This window comes from Lytechinus variegatus, chromosome 3, assembly GCF_018143015.1.
Source record: "Lytechinus variegatus isolate NC3 chromosome 3, Lvar_3.0, whole genome shotgun sequence".
In the NCBI taxonomy this organism is placed as follows: Eukaryota; Metazoa; Echinodermata; class Echinoidea; order Temnopleuroida; family Toxopneustidae; genus Lytechinus; species Lytechinus variegatus.
The window spans coordinates 1,097,766-1,120,995 of NC_054742.1; the positions used below are offsets into that span (position 1 = coordinate 1,097,766).

The following is a 23,230-nucleotide window of genomic DNA, read 5'->3' on the forward strand; positions in this document are numbered from 1 at the left end:
AACTCATCATTTCTTGTTGAAACGTCCTAATTTTGTTAATTTACATCTTAAATGATTTGCATTGGATCACACTGTTTACCTCTTACCATCCTTGCTTCGCGAGCTAAAAATGTTTCAAGTGGCTTTGGTTTTTTCAATCAAGTATATTAATCATACCAAGATAAGCAATAAATTCGACACCAAGATTGTGATACCTCTTTCTTCTCTTAAAATTTGACAAACACGTGTAAGCTTCCGCGCTTCGCGCGCGAGGATGTTTTTTTTGTTACCTTCATTCGTCTTTTCCCTTTTTATATTCACAATAGCAGAGTCAATTGACTTGGAGCCGAAAGGGATATTAGAGACGAGAGAGACTTTTTTTACTTTAGTTTGATGAAGCCTCAACATTTTTGGTCATATACCGATCCTTAAAAAGTATATCATGGCTAGGCGTTTGACATGAGTATGAATTTACTACAAGACATGGAGCCGGATATGACAAGATATAAACCTATATTTAGCTCCGTGTGTGTCCAATTTCCTAAGCATATTCAGAAAGTTGAGAGAGAACCCTTATTGAACTTAAATTCAGTTGTTCCAAGTAACAAAATCCACCTGTGAGCAAAAACCCAAGGACAATTAAACAAAGTTCCCTAAACGAAAAAATATTCGCGTAGTGTATTGAAGGCTTCTATGCTCGACCACTTTTGTTTCTATTTGTACACTCGAATCTAGAGTATGTGTACTATGGTGGTATATGTGATACAAGAGCTCGGAATAATACGCCATTTGAATCGGTAGTGTCACAGGCGGCAGTATTAAAAGCAAAATCTTTACTTCAACTCTCACGTACCTCCACCAATGTTGAGTCATGCAACGCGTGGACCTCGGTTCGTTGCCAGAATTGAATAGGTTCTATTGATGACAGCAGGTACCCCACCCTTTTAAGTCGGTTCGTGACACGGGTTGTATGAATAGAGCATACGCCCCTGTCCATTGAAGTACAAACGAAGCGAAATCAGGTTTCGTGGGCAAATTTTTATGTTAACATTTCATTGGTCTCATATTGACGTACTGAAAACTTTACCTATTGTTTGGCACAGGTTTCTGTATGCATAAGCGTATTTCTGTTGTGGTAGAAATATCGCTGACTATTGCCATGCACGAGATGAAGGGGGATTCATTTTGTAGTTAACCTCAGGACATCAGTGACACTGTTCTAAGGAGTACAATACACAGAAGGGACTTTCTTTGGAATGTCGTGTAACAATGCCGCGTGACATAATAGTGATTTGTGTGAATAAGATCGCGAAAACTCGATTGGGGGTACTCATACAATGAATGATGATGACTCTCGCCCAGCATAAGCAGTCTGACGGGAAGTACACTCCTAAGCTACCGGGATGCTCTCGATTCGGAAAGGCACTGTCACCGTCATATCTGACTTCTGGGAAATTTTCATCGAGGAAATCGTAGTCGATGACGTCGGAAGAAGGCATTTCTTTCGCCAGAGATGGTGATACGGACCTTTATATTATCAGCCCCTCCTGTGCGATGGGTGGCTACGATTGTTGGTCTGACACTCCTTGTGATGTCGACCAACGGCTATCCTGACGGCGCTCCTGTGGATGCGTGTGGAAACATGATGCCTGTCCATGGGATGGCAACACCTCAGGTTAACCAGAATAGACTTGGTATTGCAATGACAACTGTTGTGATGACAGACGAAGATGATGGTGACGAAGAGGATGACGATGCTACTACCGTTCATGGTAAAATTCTTTATGACATTGCTCCAGTTATGGAAAGTTATAAGCCCATCCGTTCTCAACCGGTAATCCAACCCGGGTAATCCAAGTTCAAGCTTGGTCCTAAAAAGTATTGGTTCGGTTGAACAAGTTGAACTATTCCAAAAGTATATATATTTTTTCTTTGGTTACTCTTCTTGTTGGTAGGTGTGACTTATTTAATTGCTAAAGATCAAATATTTTGTATATGATTTGATTCGATTTATTCATATTCCACATTCACAAGACATAGCGACATAATTTTACAATATACAATCACTATAACAAAGAATAGAAGAACTTTATAGAATGGTGACAAATACGTCAAGCTAAGATTGTTTTATTGCAGATCCCCAACTTTGTGTTTTGATTAATTTCACCATACAATTACCTTCGTGTTTAAAACCCCCTTGTATTTGATAGTAGATCTGCAATCTGTTAATTTGAGTGTAATCCAAGCTATGTGGGGAAGTTACAAGTTGATGCAGAGGTCCAAGGTTCGAGCTTTGGTCACGTCTATCGGACGGTTACATTAAATGTCGGTCCCAGACATAAATAATCATATCTGATTGATACACGTCTGACAAAACTCAGTTACACACCCACACAACTATATTGTATTTGCAATTCATCTAATTTGTACAGCTGCTTTCACATCAAGCCTCCTCTGTTGAGATTCTTTCTTTTATTTTTACCTCTATGGCCTAATTTTCTTCTTTCTCAATTCTACAAATTATTTAGTTTAGTCAGAATTATGCTATGAACAATTTATTTCTATTTGTATTCATAATCCATCCAACACTATTTGTAAAATGGATTCGTGATGAATGACAATTGTTGTGATAAGACACAGATGCAGTATTATGGTGTATATTTATAACAACGATCGTATATTGATATTATGCAGCTGTGACTTTAAGTACAGAGTTCTCGAAATCAATAGTTGTTAAATTTTCTGTGAAGTGCAAAATGAAAATAAGTGTAGGGTATTTTTTCTTACATCAAATTATGGCGAAATGCTTGTTTTCAACTTTGATAGTATGTTGACATTATTTTGTTATGATTTGAGCAATCTTAGATTTGATTTGTATTGTAATGTGCTCTATTAATATCTTTAAAACTCACATCACATATCCAATGTGTGTACGGTCATAAAATATACTTAATTATTTCTGCAACAGTTAGGGGTTTATGTCCCTCAGAATACAAATTGCTTCCTTATTTCCCAGTTGAATAAATAACAATGGGTTACTGCCATTGTGCAATGTATTTCTAGTTTGTATTTCGGCTATTGACGTTATCAGTGTGATATTTTGTGGGCCATTTTTTCAAATTTACCAGCAAATTGACACCGTAAATTTGGAAGGTGTATGAGCTCTTACAGACGTGTATCAATCAGTTGTGATTATTGGTTCCGATGTCCCGTCACCATCCGGCAAAGGCGTGACCAGGACTCGAACCTGGAACCTTAGCATCAATTCGAAGCCTCTCCCGTGTATTCTTGGATTACAGGCACACGCCAATGCCCGGAAGAGTGCATGGTAATATGCTGCCTTTTTCTAAACACTTAAAACATTTCGAATGGGACCTCCAAACTATACCGAGATCTTCAACATTATTTGTATATTATATTAGCTGCTCGCATGGGGCCATTTAGAAAAAAAGGGAGAAAACTTTTGTTTTTGCGTATGTGGCGTGACACTTTGAAAGTAGCCACTTCTAACCATCCCGTTCACCAATCATTTGAAATATGAAATAATGAATGGATATTTACCGAGGGTGTGCCGCCTTGTTCAAAGTTGACATTCACCGTCAGAGCAGCCACCACGAGTAAACAGAGAACTCCAAAACAAACTTGTCGCTCTCAGATTTTTTTTTTTTAGTTTTTGAAGGATCCATTTCCACAAAATTTTGTTTGCACTCATTTATGACAGTAGGCAAATCAGAATTGACTGGGGCGATATTGGCAGCATGATGAGGTACCTTTTTGTTTGTATTTCAACATAATCAAAAATTAAATCGCAAAATTTATCTCCTTGCCACACAACCATATTGAAATAAAGAGTTATATGTGCGCATAGAGGAATTTAAACAAAAATGTGGAACATGTAAGCTTACATTTTATTTATAAAGCCTCACTACATATCCATATACAAATTGGAAGACTGGATTCATATTTGCTGGGTAACCATTTCTTTCTTGAATACTTTGAAATAAAAGATATTGTCCCGATCAGATGATTGTGAGAATTTTTCCTCTATTAGAACACTGACGTATATACATGGAATCTCGGACTAAAACTTTTTCCCCAAAATGTCAGAATAGCATTTTTCTTAAATTGGAATTAATATATTCTGCAATACAATTGCCATGGAATTTCATATCCGTCCTATTGGACCTGTTTTATTATGTGATTTTTTTTTATTATTTGTTTGGCGTCACCTGTGCCTGGGAGGCGAAAAGCGAACTGAATCACTATGACCCGCAGGTCTCTCCCGATATAACTGATTGGGGGAATGCAGGTGGACCACTACACTGGGGTTACCCCCTACTCTCATACGAATAGTGCAGTGGGTTCTTAACGTGCAAAGATGGTGACTCTCCTCTACACGGGGCCTCCATTTAACGTCCTATCCGAGGGACGGAGTGTTTTCCATTGTAACATAGCCTGCATCTATGAAACATGGGAGAGACGTTTACACACAACGCACAACGCACTGGCTTCAGTCATCCGCCCGGGTGGACTCGAACCCACGATCTTTGGTTCGACGGGCAGACGCTTTACCTACTGAGCCAACACCGCTCTCTAACACCTCTTTAACACTGAGACGTTCGAGTAGAATTACCAAACGAAAATATAACATTTGTTCCTTCAAATATCGAATTGCTTATGCTCGATAGGTGGCGGGTTTTTTTTCGAAATCGTTTATTATAGATTTCAGCCTCTTATTAAAAACAATAATTATTACCTTCGATTTCGTTTGCTTTTTGACAAACAAATTAGATGGCTTCGTATCTAGGATTCATAAATCATAACTATTAGAAATGAATCAAACATATTTATATAGCTCGCAATTCCTCTTTTTATTTGACTTATGTATCCGGATAGTTATATGCGATATACCAATTATAACTATACTTTTTACTGCTCTTATGGTGAAAATGAAAATGAAATCTACAAACCATTTGCATGCTTGAAGCAGGGGTAACCCCTATGATCATGTTCCTTTTTTTAAAGTAATTTTTCTCTCCAAATCAATATAATCATATATAATAGTACAATCAACAAAACATTTTAATTTTTCATATAAAAATAAATACATCATTGATAATTGTTTAAACATAATGAACATATTTATAGCTTGCAAATCCTCCTTTTATTTGACTTACATGTACATGATGTATATATCCGGATATGCGATATATTTGTAAACATACTTTATACTGCTTTTATTGTACAAATGCTGATTATGCTCCATCGGTGGCGATTTTTTTTTTCGAAATTGTTTATGTAAAAGATTTCAGCCTCTCAATAAATCTCGTGGTCTTCTTGACAAGCAAATTAGATAGCTCCGTATCTAGTATTCATAAATCATAACTATTAGAAATGAATCAAACATATTAATAGCTCGCAATTCCTCTTCTTTATTTGACTTATGTATCCGGATAGTTATATGCGATATACCAATTATAACTATACTTTTTACTGCTCTTATGGTGAAAATGAAAATGAAATCTACAAACCATTTGCATGCTTGAAGCAGGGGCAACCCCTATAATCATGTACATTTTCTATAGATTTTTTTTTAAGTAATATTTTTTTTTCTCTCCAAAATCAGTATAATCATATATAATAGTACAATCAACAAAACATTTTAATTCTTCATATAAAAAGAAATACATCATTGATAATTGTTTAAACATAATGAACATGCAACATAATTTAACTGAAGGTATGAGAGAAGTTTAACCCCCCCCCCCCCCCCGTCATCTGAAGCACAAGCGCAAACAAAACACAATCAGACGCACATAATAATATAGGGTATTTACATTGCGCACATATCCACCTTGTTAGGTGCTCAAGGCGCTCCTATATTACCCGGCTAAGCTAGGCGTTCATAGCGCACACAGCTTTTTAAGAAATTACCTCCTACCGGTACCCATTTACCTTACCTGGGTTGAGTGCAGCACATTGTGGATCAGTTTCTTGCTGAAGAAAATGACGCCATGGCTGGGATTCGAACCCACGACCCTCTATTTCAAAGTCCGAAGACTAATCCACTGGGCCACATACATACAGAGACATAAACACACACACCGAGCACCACCCAACACCCGCACAGCCCCCCACCCCACCCACACACATACACACACCCTCGGAAGTACACAGCCCCCTGTACTATCATCGATCCATGATATCCGTGCCTGCCTCGTCACCTCTATTGGTGAAAATTTCCCATTTTCTGAGATGGTGCACTAAAGTGCCCCTCTCATCAGCTAGTTTTTTTTCCTCGTGTTCATTTTCTATAATTTGTCGTTTTATTTCTTGAGATAAGGGGGTATTTTCATTCCTACTGTAAACAAAGATCATGTATTTAATTAACAGTATTAAATGATTAATCAACTGTTCCTTCCCTACATTAGATATCTTTATACCAATGTGAATTCCCTCCCAGTTCATATTTTCAACATCAATAAAGTTGAAAAGGACACTACAATTTTTCCAAATATCTCTTAATTTTTTTTGCACTTGAAACATAAATGTTCATAGGTTCCATCATTTTAATCACATCTTTATTATCGATGTATAATGCAATTACATACAGGGAAAATTATTGACGGAAATAAATCTATGCAATAAAAGCGTGCTTTGTAACACGAACGCATTTTTAAAATTATTGTTTTGGTAACACTTATTAAGGAATTTAATCAGGAGAACTAGAATAATAATTAAAACTAAAATAATCTATGCGAAATCGAATTTCAATTTGTTTTCGAAATATCTTAATTACAAGTTTTTGACGAAAAAGGTTGTATTGCCAGATGAGGATTTCGATGTATTTCAGGGATTGTTTTCTTCAGAATGTGTCAGTTTTTTGTGGGAGCGAATAAACAATCAGGTGGATTATGCTTCGTTGTGGAATCTTTTCATCATTTTGGGGGCAAACTTCCTTCTTTCATAGAGAGAAACCGGACAAATCTCGACCAACTCCCACTGTAAACACAACTTCAGATGAAATCACGGACCCAAAATGCTTTGAATACTAAAAAAGACTTGTTTTTATTTCAATATCTATTCACTAAATTTTAAGTATCTGCCAGAAATTCTTAATTTTATTTAATGGTCCATCGATATCGAGTATGTGTTTTCAATTGTAAATCGAAACAGATATACATACAGTCACCATCATGATCATGATCTTAATCATATCCGAACAAAATCACGAAACAATGTTTGTTATATACGTGTGTTAGTACCATATATCATTGGCAAAATAAATCTCAGCGCTTGAAATCTCGTGATCAGATTTCTTTATACGCATGTATATGCTCTGATTTACTGATGGGGATCCTTCAGGCTGCTACCCTACACCCCCCCCCCCCCATTCTTACAACACCCTCCACCCCCCAAAAAAAAAAATATATATATTATATGTATTGTCTCACCTGCATAGCATTCAGGGTATAAGACTATATAGGCGCAGCTTTTCTGACGGCGGCGGCGTTGTGGCATGCGCCTGTAATCCAAGCTACGTGGGGAAGTTACAAATTGATGCAGAAGTTCGAGGTTCGAACCCTGGTCACGTCTTTCGGATGGTGACGTTAAAGGTCGGTCCCAGACGTAAATAATCATATCTGATTGATACACGTCTGAAAATACTCAAATACACACAACATCAAATCTTACTTAAGGTTATTTTTTTAAATGACGGCACAATTTAAAAAGGATAGTCGCTTACGTCATGAAACTTGGTCATAATGGTAATCAAGTTTTATTGAACATCCCGCCTGAGTTTCGGGTCACATAACAAAGATCAAAGTTCATTAAGAATCAATGAACTTAGACCATGTTGGGGGAGTCAATATCGAAGTCTTAAAGGAGAATGAAACCATTGGAACAAGATAGCTTGTGCGAAAACAGAAAAATCAAAGAAACAGATCAACAAAAGTTTGAGAAAATTCGGACAATAAATGAGAAAGTTATGAGCATTTAAATATTGCAATCACTAATGCTATGGAGATCCTCCCATTGGCAATGCGACAAGGATGTGTGATGTCAGTGATGAACAACTCTCCCCATTACTTTAGTATATATTTCACTTGAAATGCCTCTTTTATCACATCTATCCAGAGATCATGTGTTCTTTCTACATGAGGGCATGTAATACATATCTTTTAAAAATACATCATGGATAAAGAGTTTGTATCATCATAAGAAAAAGCAAAAAGAGACATTTTGAGGGTATTTTATAGTCCACCAAAAGGAAAGTTGTTCATCAGTGACATCACACATCTTTGTCGCATTGCCAATGGGAGGATCTCCATAGCATTAGTGATTGCAATATTTAAATGCTCATAACTTTCTCATTTATTGTCCGATTTTTCTCAAACTTTCTTTATTCTTATTCTTTGATTTTTCTTTTTCTACACAAGCCTATTTGTTCCAAAAGTTTCATTCCCCTTTAAACTAAGGTTAAGTTTTTGAAATATCATCATAACTTAGAATGTATATAGACCTAGTTCATGAAACTTGGCCATTAGGATAATAAAATACCACTAAACATCCTGCCTGAGTTTCAAGTCACATGGCCAAGGTCAAAGGTCATTTAGGGTCAATAAGCTTTGGCCAAGTTGGGGGTATTTATTCAATTACCATCATAACTTGAATGTTTATGGATCTGATTTATAAAACTTGGACATAAGAGTAATCAAGTATCACTAAACATCTTGTGCGAGTACCAGGTCACATGATCAAGGTCAAAGGCCATTTAAGGTCAATGAACTTTGGCCGAGTTGGAGGTAATTATTAAATTGCTGTCGTAACTTTCAAAGTTTATGGATATAATTCATGAACTGTGGACATGGGGGTAATCAAGTATCACTGACAAGTCTTAAGTCACATGATCAATGTCAAATGTCATCTAGAGTCAATGAACGTAGTATTGTATCATCATGTGAATGGTGTTTTTGTGAATGATTATTTTATAGTAGTTTTCAAAGTTAGCACTGCTGCTGTATTGAATCACGTAATGTAAGTGAGACTGCCAAAGGCGCTCCACTTGTATTGTTCACTGGACGATTTAATTAATTCAAAATTGATGAACAGTTAAAGAATAGGCGAATTTAGGGCTCGTTTGCAAATTTTACAAAATAGTATATACATGTACAATGTTTCCAAATCACAACCCAACAATGTTTTTTTTTTTTGCTCACCACGACAATAGTTATGCTTAGAACTTATATTTCTGATCATTTTTGTCTATGTCTTTCATCTATTCTATACAGTGGCCTTGAGAGGAAACCAACCATTTAGTGGATTCTTTAAAGGATTCATGATTCAAGCTCGTCATGTTGGAGGTGACAGACCTATCGGGAGATTTGTAAGGATACCTGCGGGACAGAAAGGGCTCAACTGTTCCGGTGTAGAGAACTCGGCCGTCACGCATACCAATAACGATCAAAAGTTTGGGGTATCATTTGCTTGGAAGCCGTTGAAGAAAGATGACACCACGAACGTCATATTCGTGTAAGTGACATTTCATAATAAATAATTATTCTTCTTTTTCAGCCGAACACCTTGAGGAAATATTGAATTCCATGAGGATATTTTATGTAGATCTTTAGATGACAAACCTGTTTAATTTTAATAGGTCACAGGCCTAGTTTATTTTGTGTGCTATTTCATGGAAATCCTTTACGTCAGAGGACCAGACTTCACGCAGACACCTGTTTTATTTAAACTTTATCAAATCAACATTCCATTAAATCCTATTTGTGTCTTCAGAAAATTAATTAGTTTATATTTCCGGTCTATTTAAAGAAATTTGTCCTTGTTTCCAATCGATTGTCTTTCAAAGCATTATCACATACAAATTGCAACAATATTGTGTGACTCCATTTTACGCATAATAGTGTGAATGCTTTCTATGATAGGAGTGTATACTCTACGTCAACGGAATGGATAAGACTGTACTGGGCGAGACGCCCGATGAAAATCAACATATGGGCGGCGTTCAAAATGTGCATGAACTTTGTTTATGATTAACAGAACGCCACCCTCTTTTTCGAGAAAATAGCATACCAGGCACTAATCATACATTATGTACATTGATGACTAGTCCAGTGCCCATATCTTTTGGGGAAAAATGTCTATCCTGTCTCAAAACAGAATGGCACTGATACTGAAATAGTAATCCACAAACATTTATTAACGAGTCTTTTTATGGTAACACTATGGTAATAAAGTAATATGCGTAAGGTTACTTTCAGGAGACGATGATTTTCTTGGTTCACGGTTATCCGTAATTTTTTATCTCATAATTTTACTCACTTCGAGACAAAGATGGCATGACCAGTTAAAAATATATATTATTCTGTATAAATTTGATAATTAGGTCATGCACGTTCACTGGCTTATAGTAGACAGAATATATATATATGTCTCCTCACAGCATTTATATTAAGTCTTCTTTGTTATATATATATACATAGGCCCTACATATATTTGTATATATATATATATATATATATACATATACACAAACAACACTTAAATTTTTGGAGAAGCCACTAGAGCTTGATATTAGAACATCATAATTGTAATAATTTCAATAAACAAACTCTACGAAAAATGAACGCTTCCACATAAAGAAATTAAAGCATCCACAAAACAGAATTGTGGAGCATCACGAATGTAATTATCTGACACATGTAGTTAATGACCATTATATAGTACCCCTTTATTATCATTGTCATTTATTGTCATCAATTATCGCTCTGATTCCTATACAGTGCCACCATAGTGAAGTCTTACAACCGCTTTTGGACGAACATACTATCTGGAGTCCTGTTTCCTTCAGTCCCGACAACACCGTCTTGGAGAGATAATTCTGACGAAAACAACACATCTACTGAACCAATTCCTACGACAAACAGTACTACTAACTCTACTACATTGTTCCAGAACGTTACTACGATGTCACCATTAACAGTTGGGTCTAACGTGACAACAAATCTATCTCTTACCACTATAGCCCCGGTCACTGATAATAGCACTACCTCCCCTCCATCTAACACTACCACAAATGATGTGACCCAATATGTTAGCGCAACAACTGTTTCTTTTAATGGCTCAACAGTATTAAGCAATGTTACTACTAGTGTAACAACTCCTCAGTCATCAACTGATGCCATGGATAGTACCACGTCAGCCGCCCCCACCTCCACTGTGGACATCACCACTGCGGATATCGTAAATATAACTGAATCGACTCGTAATACAACGGTTAATACAACCGACGTATCCAGTAACTCATCAGGATTGAATGTTACGACAGAAGAACCAAATTTTACTACGACATTGAATCCTGAGAATGTTACTACGACATTAAATCTTGATAATGTTACTACAACTTTGAATCCTGATAATTTAACTACGACATCAAATCCCGAGAATGTTTCTACGACATTATATTCTGGTAATATCACTACATCGGATCCCGAGAATTATACTTCGACATTAAATCCCGATAATGCAACTACGACATATATTCCAGACAATGTAACTACGACATCAAAACCCATAAATATCACTACGACATCAAATCCTGAGAATGTAACTACATCAAATCCCAAGAATGCCACAACGACATCAAAACCCGACAATGTCATCACGACATTAAATCCCGAAAATGCTTCTACGACATTAAATCCCGATAATGCAACTACATCAAATCCCAAGAATGTTACTACGACATTAAATCCCGGGAATATAACAACGACATTAAATCTTGATAATGTAACTTCGACATTGAATCCTGGAAGTGTTACGACCTCGTCTTATAGTAAGAATGATACTTCGACAGTAAATCCCGATAATGTCACAACGTCTTCCTACTTTTCCACAGTTAATGTAACGGTACCAATTGATAACATGACTACAACTCAAGAGCCTGTCTTATCGACAACTACTGATCAAACAACTCAAATGACCACAGATTTTTCTAATAGTACAACAGCCATTAATAACGGAACAGATACAAATGTGACGTCCACAACAATAGCTATAACCTCAGGAAATGAAACGACTGATGAAAATATGACAACATTGTTACCGATTAATACAACATCAGTACCGATTAATACAACATCAGTACCGACTGATACAACATCAATGTCGCCAACGTCGGATATAACAGTTCCGACTGTCACAAATGATTCATTTATAACAACAAGTGGAAATCAGTCAATGACCACGATGCAAAACGTAACGGCGACGGTAACAGAAACAAGCGCCAATTCAAAAGAAACGTTACCAATTACAACAACAAAGTCAACAGAGCCATTTACAAATGTCTCATTGACTACATCATCACCTGTAACAAATGACTCATTTGCACCTACCAATAGCATGCCCATTGTGACAAACGTTACAGAAACTGTGACAGAAGCTAATACAACTATAATGTTGAATCTGTCAACTTCTGAAAGCACTTCGACATCAAGTCCAACGACAGCTGAGATAACATCCACAAATGCATCCTCCTCTGATTCAACGTTAACTATAAATTCAACAGAAACCATGACCTCAGATTCGAGTTTAATTCCTTCTACGTCAGTGTCAACAAGCAAGACGATTGTCACAACACTTTCAATGTTGACAATGATGACGACATCAGGAACACCAGCAACAGCACCCGAAACCACTCAACAAACTACAATACATACCACCGCAACACTCCCAACAACTCAACAAAATACAGCTGATACTACTACGATCATGTTAACAACTGGAAATGCGGTGACCTCTGCAACTACAACGGTTAACCAGCCAACAGACCTAGTGCCTACTCAAGATGCAGTCACGTCCACAGGTAGCACTGATGATTTGCAGAGATCTATCATCCCCGGTGAAACTTCCACGTCTCAATCACCGATAGTTGGTAAGTCATATGGTATCTAAATTTACAATGTTTTTCTTTTTCATAGGGGTTCTTTGAACTGTAGCAGACGCAATGCAGTTCATCATTTACAGTTTATCTTTATTCCGCGATTTTTAGTTCATTTTTAACTAAACGAAAATATAATCAGCAGGTATTAATCTTATTTTGTTGTGTGTGATATGAAAAGTAATATTTGGGGGTATGAAAAGTAATATTTGGGGGGACTTAGGTTGACGGTATATATCATAAAACTCTGCTCTATTTCCTGAACTCTATAAATTCAGCCATAGTGCTCAATTTGCTTTTTGTTTTATCTTTGTAACAGAAAACAACAATGAGGTATACGTTCGCTTTAGAATTACTGGGATAGATTTTACCAGTGCATTGACTCAACCTTCATCTCTAAAATACACCAACCTTGAAGCAGAAGTCGTTTCAACTGTAAGTAATGTGTGTGTCATAATGAAAAAAAAATGACACTTTTCAGGCATTTGATTTTTAATCATTCGTAACCTATTGTCAGTTATTCGTATAAATACACCTTGAAATCAGACGCGGGTCCAAGATGTTTTGTGGTTTTTTTGGGGGGGATGGAGAAGGGGGTGCGTTACGTTAAAAAAATTTACAAGAAAAAAATCGTTACATACAAATGAAGGTTCTTTTTTTACTTGAGGTTGAAATTTTGTGGGATGCGACCGCGCATTCCCCTCCCATTCCCCTGGATCCGCGCCAGAAAATCATTAATAATTTGGATAGGAATCGCGATCGTTACTTGATTTACAAGAATTAGTTATCATGCACAGTCTTGTTTCAAGCAAATGTTCGTATTTTCCTTTATACTATTTAGACACGGTCATATTAACTTACATATCCGTCTATAGGATAGTGAGTGACATACTGTAAAAAGGGAAATACAAGCAATAGTAACTTATCTTCGATATGAAGTGAATTTATGAATATATCGCAATCGAATTTCAAACTCAAAGGCTTTGTGATTCAGCGTTTTGTTCATTAAACCAGTCAAGTAATCACCCTGACCGTGACCATTGTTTAGTTATGTATCTGTTCTATAACCACCCCGTATAGCCACATTTTTTTAACAAGCAAATCTATATTCATTTTATTATATTTTCTGCAGTTGGAACAAGTCTACAGTTCAACCAACAATTTCAGGAGTGCTGGCGTCACAAGATTTTTGTAAGTACAAGTATATATATTTGTAGACAGCTGAGGAGATGGGTTGATGCCTCCATCGGATTCTTCCCCTAACATTCAAAATAGTTAATATAAAACGGTGTTAACATATTTTTGAAACACTTACACTCTTGATAGGTTGATCTCACATTCGGGCGTTGAGACAGTAATTTACCAATACCCCTTTTATGCACATTTTGAGGAACATAATCTGGATTTTAAAGGGGGTATCGTAATGCTCGCGGTTTATACGGATGATGAATATTTTAAATGTGAATACGTTTCGTAACTGTATTTTATGATGTCATGAACATTGCATGAGCAAGTGACTTTGCAGGGGATTAAAGCTAATAAAAAAATAAAAGTATGGTGACAAGGACGTTGAACACATGTTACCTTCTGTTAACCATACATGCAAAGGGGGCTTTTGTTGTGAAATCACTGAATTCCAAAAAGAAGTTACGTAACTGTGCAACAACAAAAAACGCCTTTACTTTCACAACGCTCCATCGCACTTGTTTATGTAGTCTGTATGCTGTCAATTGATACAAGGAATAAGTACGACAATCAAACAAGATTTTGTACATCTATTCAATGAAATAATAAATACCAAGAAAGAGCTACGGAAAACTACAAATACATAAACATTTCTATGGGCATGATGGGGATGCAGGAGATTCAACCGTAGAAAATGTATCATGCAAACAACTCCATCGAGTATTTTTCAGCATTTGGGGTCGATAATTCTCATTTCATTCACTTTCATGTTTAGACAAATTCGTATGCTTCAAATGTTACCATCACTCTAAAAAATGAAAGGAGGGGGTGGGTAAATCACCCCTTAAATGAATGACAACGTTTTTAAAGAGGTTCGAAAACGCTCACTTCTCGTCTCTTTGTGGAGTTGTCGTCATATCTTTGTGGAATTGTCGTCATAACTTTCAAATGAAACTCTTACATATTAGCAAATATGTATTTCTGAATATCCTGTGCACATTTCAGGTCACACGACCCAAGGTCAAATGTCATTTAAGGTCAATGAGCTTTGGCCGTGTTAGGGGTATGTGTTGAATATGCATCATAACTTTTAAAAAAAATTCTTGATCTCGTCCATGAAACACATACATAAGGGTAATCAAGTATTAATGATTGTTTTGCACACGTCTTAGGTCACATGATCATGGTGAAAGGCCATTTTGGGTCAATTGCCGTATTAATGATTGTTTTGCACACGTCTTAGGTGCATGATTATGGTCAAAGGCCATTTTGGGTCAATGGACTTATCATAATTTTCTTTAAATAGCTGTTTTCACAGTCAGCACTGCTGCTATATCAAATCGTGTACTGCAGGCGAGACTGCCAGAGTCGTTCCACTAGTTATTTAACGGGTTTTCAAGTCTTCACAACGGATTTATCATTGAAATTAATTTAATAAAACGTCCCGGAAATTCTGAGGGGGGGGGTCTTCCCACGAGGCTGAGGGTCGAGCAAGAGGCCGATTGCACTAATATTTTTTCTCGTTGTTATCGTCAACTTATAGGGTACTGATTTAGTTTGCATTAAAGGTGCCTTAACCGGAAGTCTTCAGTTGACGTCGACAAACATCTCGATAACAGAAAATATATTTGACGAATCAGTCTCGTGGACCATCGGCCTTGTGGACCCTTTCCTTTTATAAAGAGAGTTTCCCATAGGGAGATATTAGTAGTTTATTAGTATATAGCTCTATGGGGTTCCCTCTCATGGGTGTCGATCGGTGTTCATGGTTGGGGGAATGATGATGTTTATACGCAGATTTTTTCGGGGGTGGGGGTAAGACGTGTGAATTTTTTTCGAAGAAATGACTGACCGAACTTTTGTTCTCTGTGATGGATTTTTTTTCAGAGGGCCAGACGTGTGGTAAAAGACACAATTTATTCATTTATCCCCCCCCCCCGGATCGACACCCATGATTCCCTCTAGTGTAATATGGTCTCTTATGTCTCGTAGATATGATATGGGAACTGCCACCTTGCTGCTTTGATAAACACTAAAATCATATTTAGTTTGACATTATAGCATTTCTGTCGAATGTATTTATCTACCATGATACCAATACAGGGGGTAGGAAGCGATTGCCCCTATTATTTTTTACGGTCGTATGATGCGAGAGGGTAAAGGAGAGAAAGAAGAAAGAGGAGTGTCAATTTGTAACTATATATGACAAAATGGTGTTACCTTAAATGGCGCCTCCTGTAAATGTCACCACCTTAAATGTCTAACCCCCCCCCCACCCTCTATTCTCTGACGCCTCCCCTGCATAAAATCCTTTTATTTCGGGTGTTATCCTCTCATAATGTTTGTTTAATCAATTGAGTTAGTGATTTTGTGGCAAAGCAGAAACACTAAAGAACAAAGAAATACCGACCAAAGTTTCCATATTATACTTGATTCATCATCATCATAACTTGATTGCTAGACAAACATTGTTTCTTCTTGCGGCATTCTGTAAATTCTTTGATGGAATGTTTTGTGATATATTACTCTGAATAAAAGTACTCATTTATTAGATTTTTTATATTCTAGTCAAATTTACCTTTCGTAAGTCTCCCCCCCCCCTTGCGAACAGCTTATAATTACCCACGTTCGCATAAATCAAGGAATCATGCGATTGATTGGATGCATATAATTTTAATGTGTGTTGTCTTATTAGAAACAAGGAAATGTAATCCTCTTTTTTATTTTCATATTGTAGGAAAGGAAGCGTCATTCCTGAGGTAAGGTTAGAGTTCACATCTTCTCTGGATGACGATTTGAAGAGCAATGTCGTCGGTACACTTTACAACGCGGTCGATGAGTCTGGCGGCAGACTGGGAAACTTTTCAGTCGATAACGTCGCTTCGATCGATGAAAATGGTAAGGAAATGAATGTCAATATTTTTAAGAGCTATATATATATATATATATATATATGTATATATTTTTTTTTTTTTTATTCCAGTAATGGACTTTTACCCTTGATAAGATTTCACCGGGGAATATTATTTCTACTTAGTTTTGAAACAGAGTTGACATAAACAAAATATTTAAAACCAAATCAAATGCTTGATCTGAATGGACCTCGCTAATGGGGATGGTGACAGGACGGGGGTTGACACCCTTGATGTATTCAAGCAAAAACAAAATAAAAAATAAGGTGAAAGAAGATGAAAGAAGGAAAAATGTATTGAAGTGGAGAGAGATGAAGCAGTGCAACAAATCCCGCATTGAAAAAAGGATAGATGTAACCACCACCAATAAGTTAAACTTATTTTAATTTTTGATTGTGGCCAATGAGATTTCAAATCTTGTTAGCAGCCCATTTTGCTGTTATTTTTTCTTTCTAATAATTCCAACTCAAACTAAAAGTAAAGAATAATCAATGCGTAGTTGTTATGGATGGTATATTGTCATGACTAACCATTTATAGGTATAACTATATGGTAAAGTCATGATGGGCTTTTTTCTTTTGACAGGTTATTTCCAGACAGTAGACGCATGTTTTATTCTTCCATGTCCATCGGGTGCATACTGCTATGTAGATCCTATTGACAATCAATGTTGGTTAACATGTGATAGAAACTCGGGCTATTGTCTCAATGGAGGAACCTGTATCCCTCCTGATGATGGAGAGACCATTGCAACATGCACGTGAGTCATCTTACTTCATGTACAAGATTCAATCTAAGGGAATGTTCCCGAGAAGCGTTTTCGTAAAGTTACACAGAAAGGAATAATTTTGAAGTTGCTTTTCCTGACGATAATCGGTACAGATCATAACACCATTCTGACGCAACTTAAAATGGTACAGAGTCACGTTTGGATTGTTAAGTCAAACTCTTCGTGAAGCCATTTTGACCAATTGTTAAGCTTTGTGTTGCAGTAGCCATTAACTTATTAACAGACTCGTGAAAAACTTCGACTCGATTTGAACATCAGCATAACTATTTCGTGTCTCTAAAACTTGGCATGGACAAATGGCCGTACGCAACGGAATGAGGGGAGTTAACCATTCCCTTCCAAAGATGTTCAGAACGTACCCTTTTGGCAATTTAAAAAAAATCTACATCAGGCATGCACCAGATCTGTCTTTTCAACTATAAAATGAAAAAAGTAATCCCATTCGTAATGGCTCAATTGCTTGTCTCCTCGCTTTCATGTTTTTTTTTTAAATTGTTTATATACATTTTACGATTATATTCATTGCCCCCAAGGAAAAAAATATTGCGTTCGTTCATGCATTTTGATCAGTAGAATTCGGAAGGAGGAAGCACCTTCATGTAAAGATCTTGAATTGTGAATGTTATAACTCTAAGAAGCTTCGTCCTACATTCCCAAGACCCACATCCCTTGTCCACACGTCGTTCGTTCGTTCGCCCTCGTCTCATCAACGAGTATATAATTTGGGGATGAACTCATTTGGAATTTATGCTAGAATGTTCACCCGATCTTATTTTAAATGCATATAGTTATTCCTGACTGTATACTTAATTGATTTTATTCACATATTGCAGATGTACCAACAACTATGAAGGCAGAAGATGCGAGGTTGCGATAACCACAGTTGCTCCAACAATTGATTTACGTAAGTTAAAAAGAAAGATTTTCAGTCGTATGATCTTGTAGAAGTAAATATTAAGTATCTATGTCTATTATGACATTATTTTGTTTATTTTGTTGGTAAGTGTACAATTTTGTAGATGATAAAACTAGACTGCTGTTGAAGAATTTCAAAGTCTTATTTTGCTATCCGATGTATTTTCTTACAGAAATGAGACTGGTAATAATTTTAGCATCTATCTGTGGAATTATGGCCCTTCTTTTCCTCATCCTTGCAATCGTTCTCATCTGGTGGTGTCGCAGACTAAAATACACGAAAAGGTAAGAACTAGTTTATTCATTCTTAATTAGAATTCATATTGTACGGGTTGAAGGCAAACCTTGATTTTAAAGATAAGAAAAGAAACAGACAACAAAAGAAAAATAAGCATCGTTTAGCGAGGGACAGGGAGTGAAAAAAAATTACTACAGATTAGATGCGTTATCACATTATCAAAATTATATCATTATACACAATTTTCATATCACTCAAAAGTAGTAATAAGAAAATAGAATTATATTTATTTGCTGTGAGGTAATTCAGCGTTAGTATTTCCAGTCACTTTTAAGAAACAGCTTGAAATTGGTTACATATTTTACTCTTAAAAATATTGACAATGTGTGGAAGATGGCTGCATTTGAAACACTTTGTTTTAGATTAATACTGCTTATATTTTGATTGAGAACTAGAAGCATAATTACATTGTCTAAATTTTGAGTGCTTGGCGAGAGCGCCCTCCACCCCCATCCCCAGATCATAGTTAAGGTAACAACTTTTTGATAATTCAATAAAACAATTGTTTATTTTCAGACCATTTATCTGGAAGATGTTATAAATCAGTTGTTCATTTTAATGACGCATTTCAGATATATTTTGTGAAAATTATATGTGTAGGCCAATCCAATGCATCTGTCCTGCGGTGGTGTTTATCCTTTTCTTTCTCTGATAGCATTCAAATCATTTGTATATTTGAAGTAACTACAAAATTTCAATAATTTGTAAATATGTGTTATTTTATCCCATCTGTTTACAGAGTGATAGAAGAAGACCCTGCTCAAGTGGCCAAATGGCAGAACAGAGCGCGACGATCGAGAGCCAGGCGTGATGCCGACTCCAGTGGTGACGAGACGGTAGATGGACTCTCAAACTCAGGGGTGGCTGGAATGAGTTATACACTGAACAGAGAAACGCAGCTCCCCTTCAGGACTGAACAAGGTGCCAAATTGCCTCATAACCTAGTCGCTATTCCTGATGACATTGACACGAGTAGTGGGAGCAATTTTTACTTTACCGACTCGGATTCCGATTCGGAACATTTCCGTCCTAAAATCATCGAAGGTGGAGTGAGTTTTCCATTTTTCGATGGAAGTGGAAGCATCCCTGATCTGCTGGCATCAGCAGCTGACTATGAGATGGATGTGATGCAGCGGATGTCATCCAATAAGCCATTGGGTACCCGAGGAAGGTCTGTCAGTTTCAGCGACATTCAGCAAGTGATTTCAGATGATGATCGCATCGGGTGGGAGAACTTTACCTTCGGCAGTGAGGCAGCGGACAGTAACAAAAACAACAACTTTCAAATGCGCTGGGACTTTCAGGTTGGAGGAAAGTCTGATGATGCCGATGGTAAAAAGGATGATGGTGATGATGACGACGAGCGCAATAAAGGTGGTGGTCGAGGTCTTCTCGGTGAGACGAATGCATGACGGTACGCGCTGCCATCACCAAGCTCTGTTGAGAATTCTCATGAATCCCCTTTGCCTCGCTTGCCAGCTAATCTAGCGGATACATATTTCTAAAAGAATATGCTATCCGCAAGATTTATTTCTTCTTCTTAATTTTTATTCAATACTTTACTCATACACCACCATTCATTCTGTTTGCATGATTGTTTTACTAACGCACTAACAAAGTAATACGGATCATAGTAAAAGTAAAAAAAAATTACCAAAGCATTTACCGTCACATTTAACTCTTTCCTCATAGAAAATGACAATAATGCTGCAGGAGCAAGCTTTCATTTGAATAGTCTTCTTTGCTGAATTATATTCAAAATCTAACATTGTCGTTCTCCGATATTTTGTCATAAAATTTAATGCTAATCATGCAGCACCGTATCACAATATTAATGGAAGTAATTTGGATTTAAAAAATACTTTGACTTAAAATTTGAAATGAGAGTTACACTTGCCCATTTTAAACAAACATAGCAAAATAATGTTTAATCTGCCTTAAAATATATATATTTCTTACAAGAACCGTGTAAACAAACAAGCAAACAACAGTAAAAAGAAAACATTGAATTAAAGAAAAAGGAAAACCTGGATGAAAGAACAAAAGTCAGACTAAAGGGGATTAGAGCGTGATGATGGCAGCACAGCCCAATTCACCATCGTCGCCAATGCACAGTATTATGAATATTCGTCAAGTGTTTTCATTAAGATCTCCCTCGTGTTTTATCATTTCAAACTGACATGCATGTCTTTTTAAAAAATATTAACAGCTATTACCAACCTTATTTGAAGTTATTTGTTGTAGAGAGTGTGACAGAATTCAACAGTGACCTTCCAAATATCTTATTCCTCTTACAAGGAAATTTGTCTCTCTCCATCTTCCTCATCCCTACTCTTTCAGTCCACTTTTCTTCTCCCTTTTCTTTCTTCCCCTTCTTCACTCCGTTGCCCAACGTCTTCCATATTTATATACTTCATTTGTCTGTTAACACACATTTTGGCAGCAGACAACCAACAAGAGATTGAATAAACCGTTTTATCAATTCTCTAATTGACATTTGCGTGAAATCAAACCCAAATACTTGATTGTTCCATAATTGGAAATCAAGTCACGTCTGGTTTTCATGGTTTTATATATATGCGTTGAAAGTGTGTTTTGTGAAACAGACCCACTTTTGTTGCACATTAACATTGGTTGATACGAATGTGAAGCCTGTTTCACAAAGGATTTAGCATGTTCATAGGATCATGATAAGATTGCCATATGGTATGCTAGCATGGAAACCTTGATGTTGATTGACTGCAGAGGCCTGTTACCATGTTTGTAACCGGAATGGTAAAATTACCATAACTTCTTCATGAAACAGTCTCATGTATGGCAACTTGGGAATAATTACTTTCTATTCAAAATTTCGTTAGATTAGAATTATTGTTTAAAAGGTTCTGATAAGAATTGAACTGCCATTCTAAATAGTAAGAACCAATTATTATCTCCTTTAAAATCTAATCTACTAAGTCCTGAAATGGTTTTGAATTCGAACGAATGTGATGAGATTTTTCAGGATGATAAATAAGCTTGGTTACTTTTTAGTATGCTGTCAGTTACTTGACAGAGAATTGCATTTACAGTTTATTCTAAGTGAGTACATGATGGTTTTGCGATGTCAGAGTTGCCAGCTACAATCATTGTGCTTTTTAGGGGTCAGTCTAAAGAAAGTCGAGAGGATTTAATCAGGGAATTGGTATGGTCACTAACAATCCCCTGGTTTTAAGATGAAAAGCATTTGACGAATATCAAAACAGAAACAAACCAAATATTCCGTCCATAGTATTGTTCAATCCATTCTACCACAGTGGTGCTGTAATTCAAGGTTTATTTTGTCATTGTTGTTTTCAATATGTATTTTATGAATAGTCGTTATGTTTAGATAGACTAATGAGACAAAATATACAGTAATATAGTATAACTTTAGCAAAGACACATGTACTGGGGACGGCTCTATAGACTAGACTACTGAGTGTCACTCAAATCTACCGATAGCGCGAAACATCAATGAATTCTATAAATATTTATGTACATGCAAGTCATATTTGCCCATACGCTGTTCATTTGGGCAATCAATGTTCAATCTGCTCGAAAGAATAAGGAATATACTGTAAGTAGATTTCATTCCATACTGAGTATGACACCGTGTCGAGACTATATTGTTCAATGATATTTATTGTCAAAAGATGTATGACTTGACATGAACTCGATAATAGTCTAATGTTACGTTATTTCCGAGTCAATTCAAACAGAATTGACTCTACTTGTCATTGATGACGCATGTTCCGAGTCACTTTAAGTGTCAAATATGCCAAATTCTGTATTTGGCGTGTTGAGGATAACTTTTGTGGAGTTGATCCCCCTGCCGATGCCATTGTTACAGAATATAGTTGTAGGTGTCGCAAGTCTCACTGATGAAACTTACTCCAAATCGATCAATGGCATGTCATTCAAAATTAGAAAACATCCTTGATCGGTCTGGTATCAAGTGCCTCGTCTTACAAAGAGTTATGATTGATCCAATCAACCTCAACTATATGGACTTCCGTTAACGACAAAAAAAATTCTTCAGAAAATTTGCACAATGTACTTTGTGAACTAAGAGAAGCACACTGAATTGTCAAGAAAACGATGAACGTATGAATGTACATGTCCAGAAAATGATTTGAATAAACATGCATTTTAGATGTTGACGTTGTTGGCTTTCCATA

The 23,230-nt window shown here is 36.5% G+C and overlaps 1 protein-coding gene across 1 annotated transcript; it reads left to right on the plus strand.

Annotated features, from left to right (window-relative positions):
* Positions 1 to 874: 874 nt before the first annotated feature.
* Positions 875 to 22,741, plus strand: LOC121409927 (uncharacterized threonine-rich GPI-anchored glycoprotein PJ4664.02-like). Its single transcript, XM_041601711.1, has 10 exons — positions 875 to 1,751; positions 9,273 to 9,513; positions 10,779 to 12,928; positions 13,254 to 13,369; positions 14,067 to 14,125; positions 16,857 to 17,017; positions 17,617 to 17,791; positions 18,655 to 18,725; positions 18,910 to 19,021; positions 19,774 to 22,741. The coding sequence occupies exons 1-10, from the start codon at positions 1,493 to 1,495 to the stop codon at positions 20,444 to 20,446; spliced, it is 4,017 nt and encodes a 1,338-aa protein (XP_041457645.1). The 5' UTR covers positions 875 to 1,492; the 3' UTR covers positions 20,447 to 22,741.
* Positions 22,742 to 23,230: the final 489 nt, after the last annotated feature.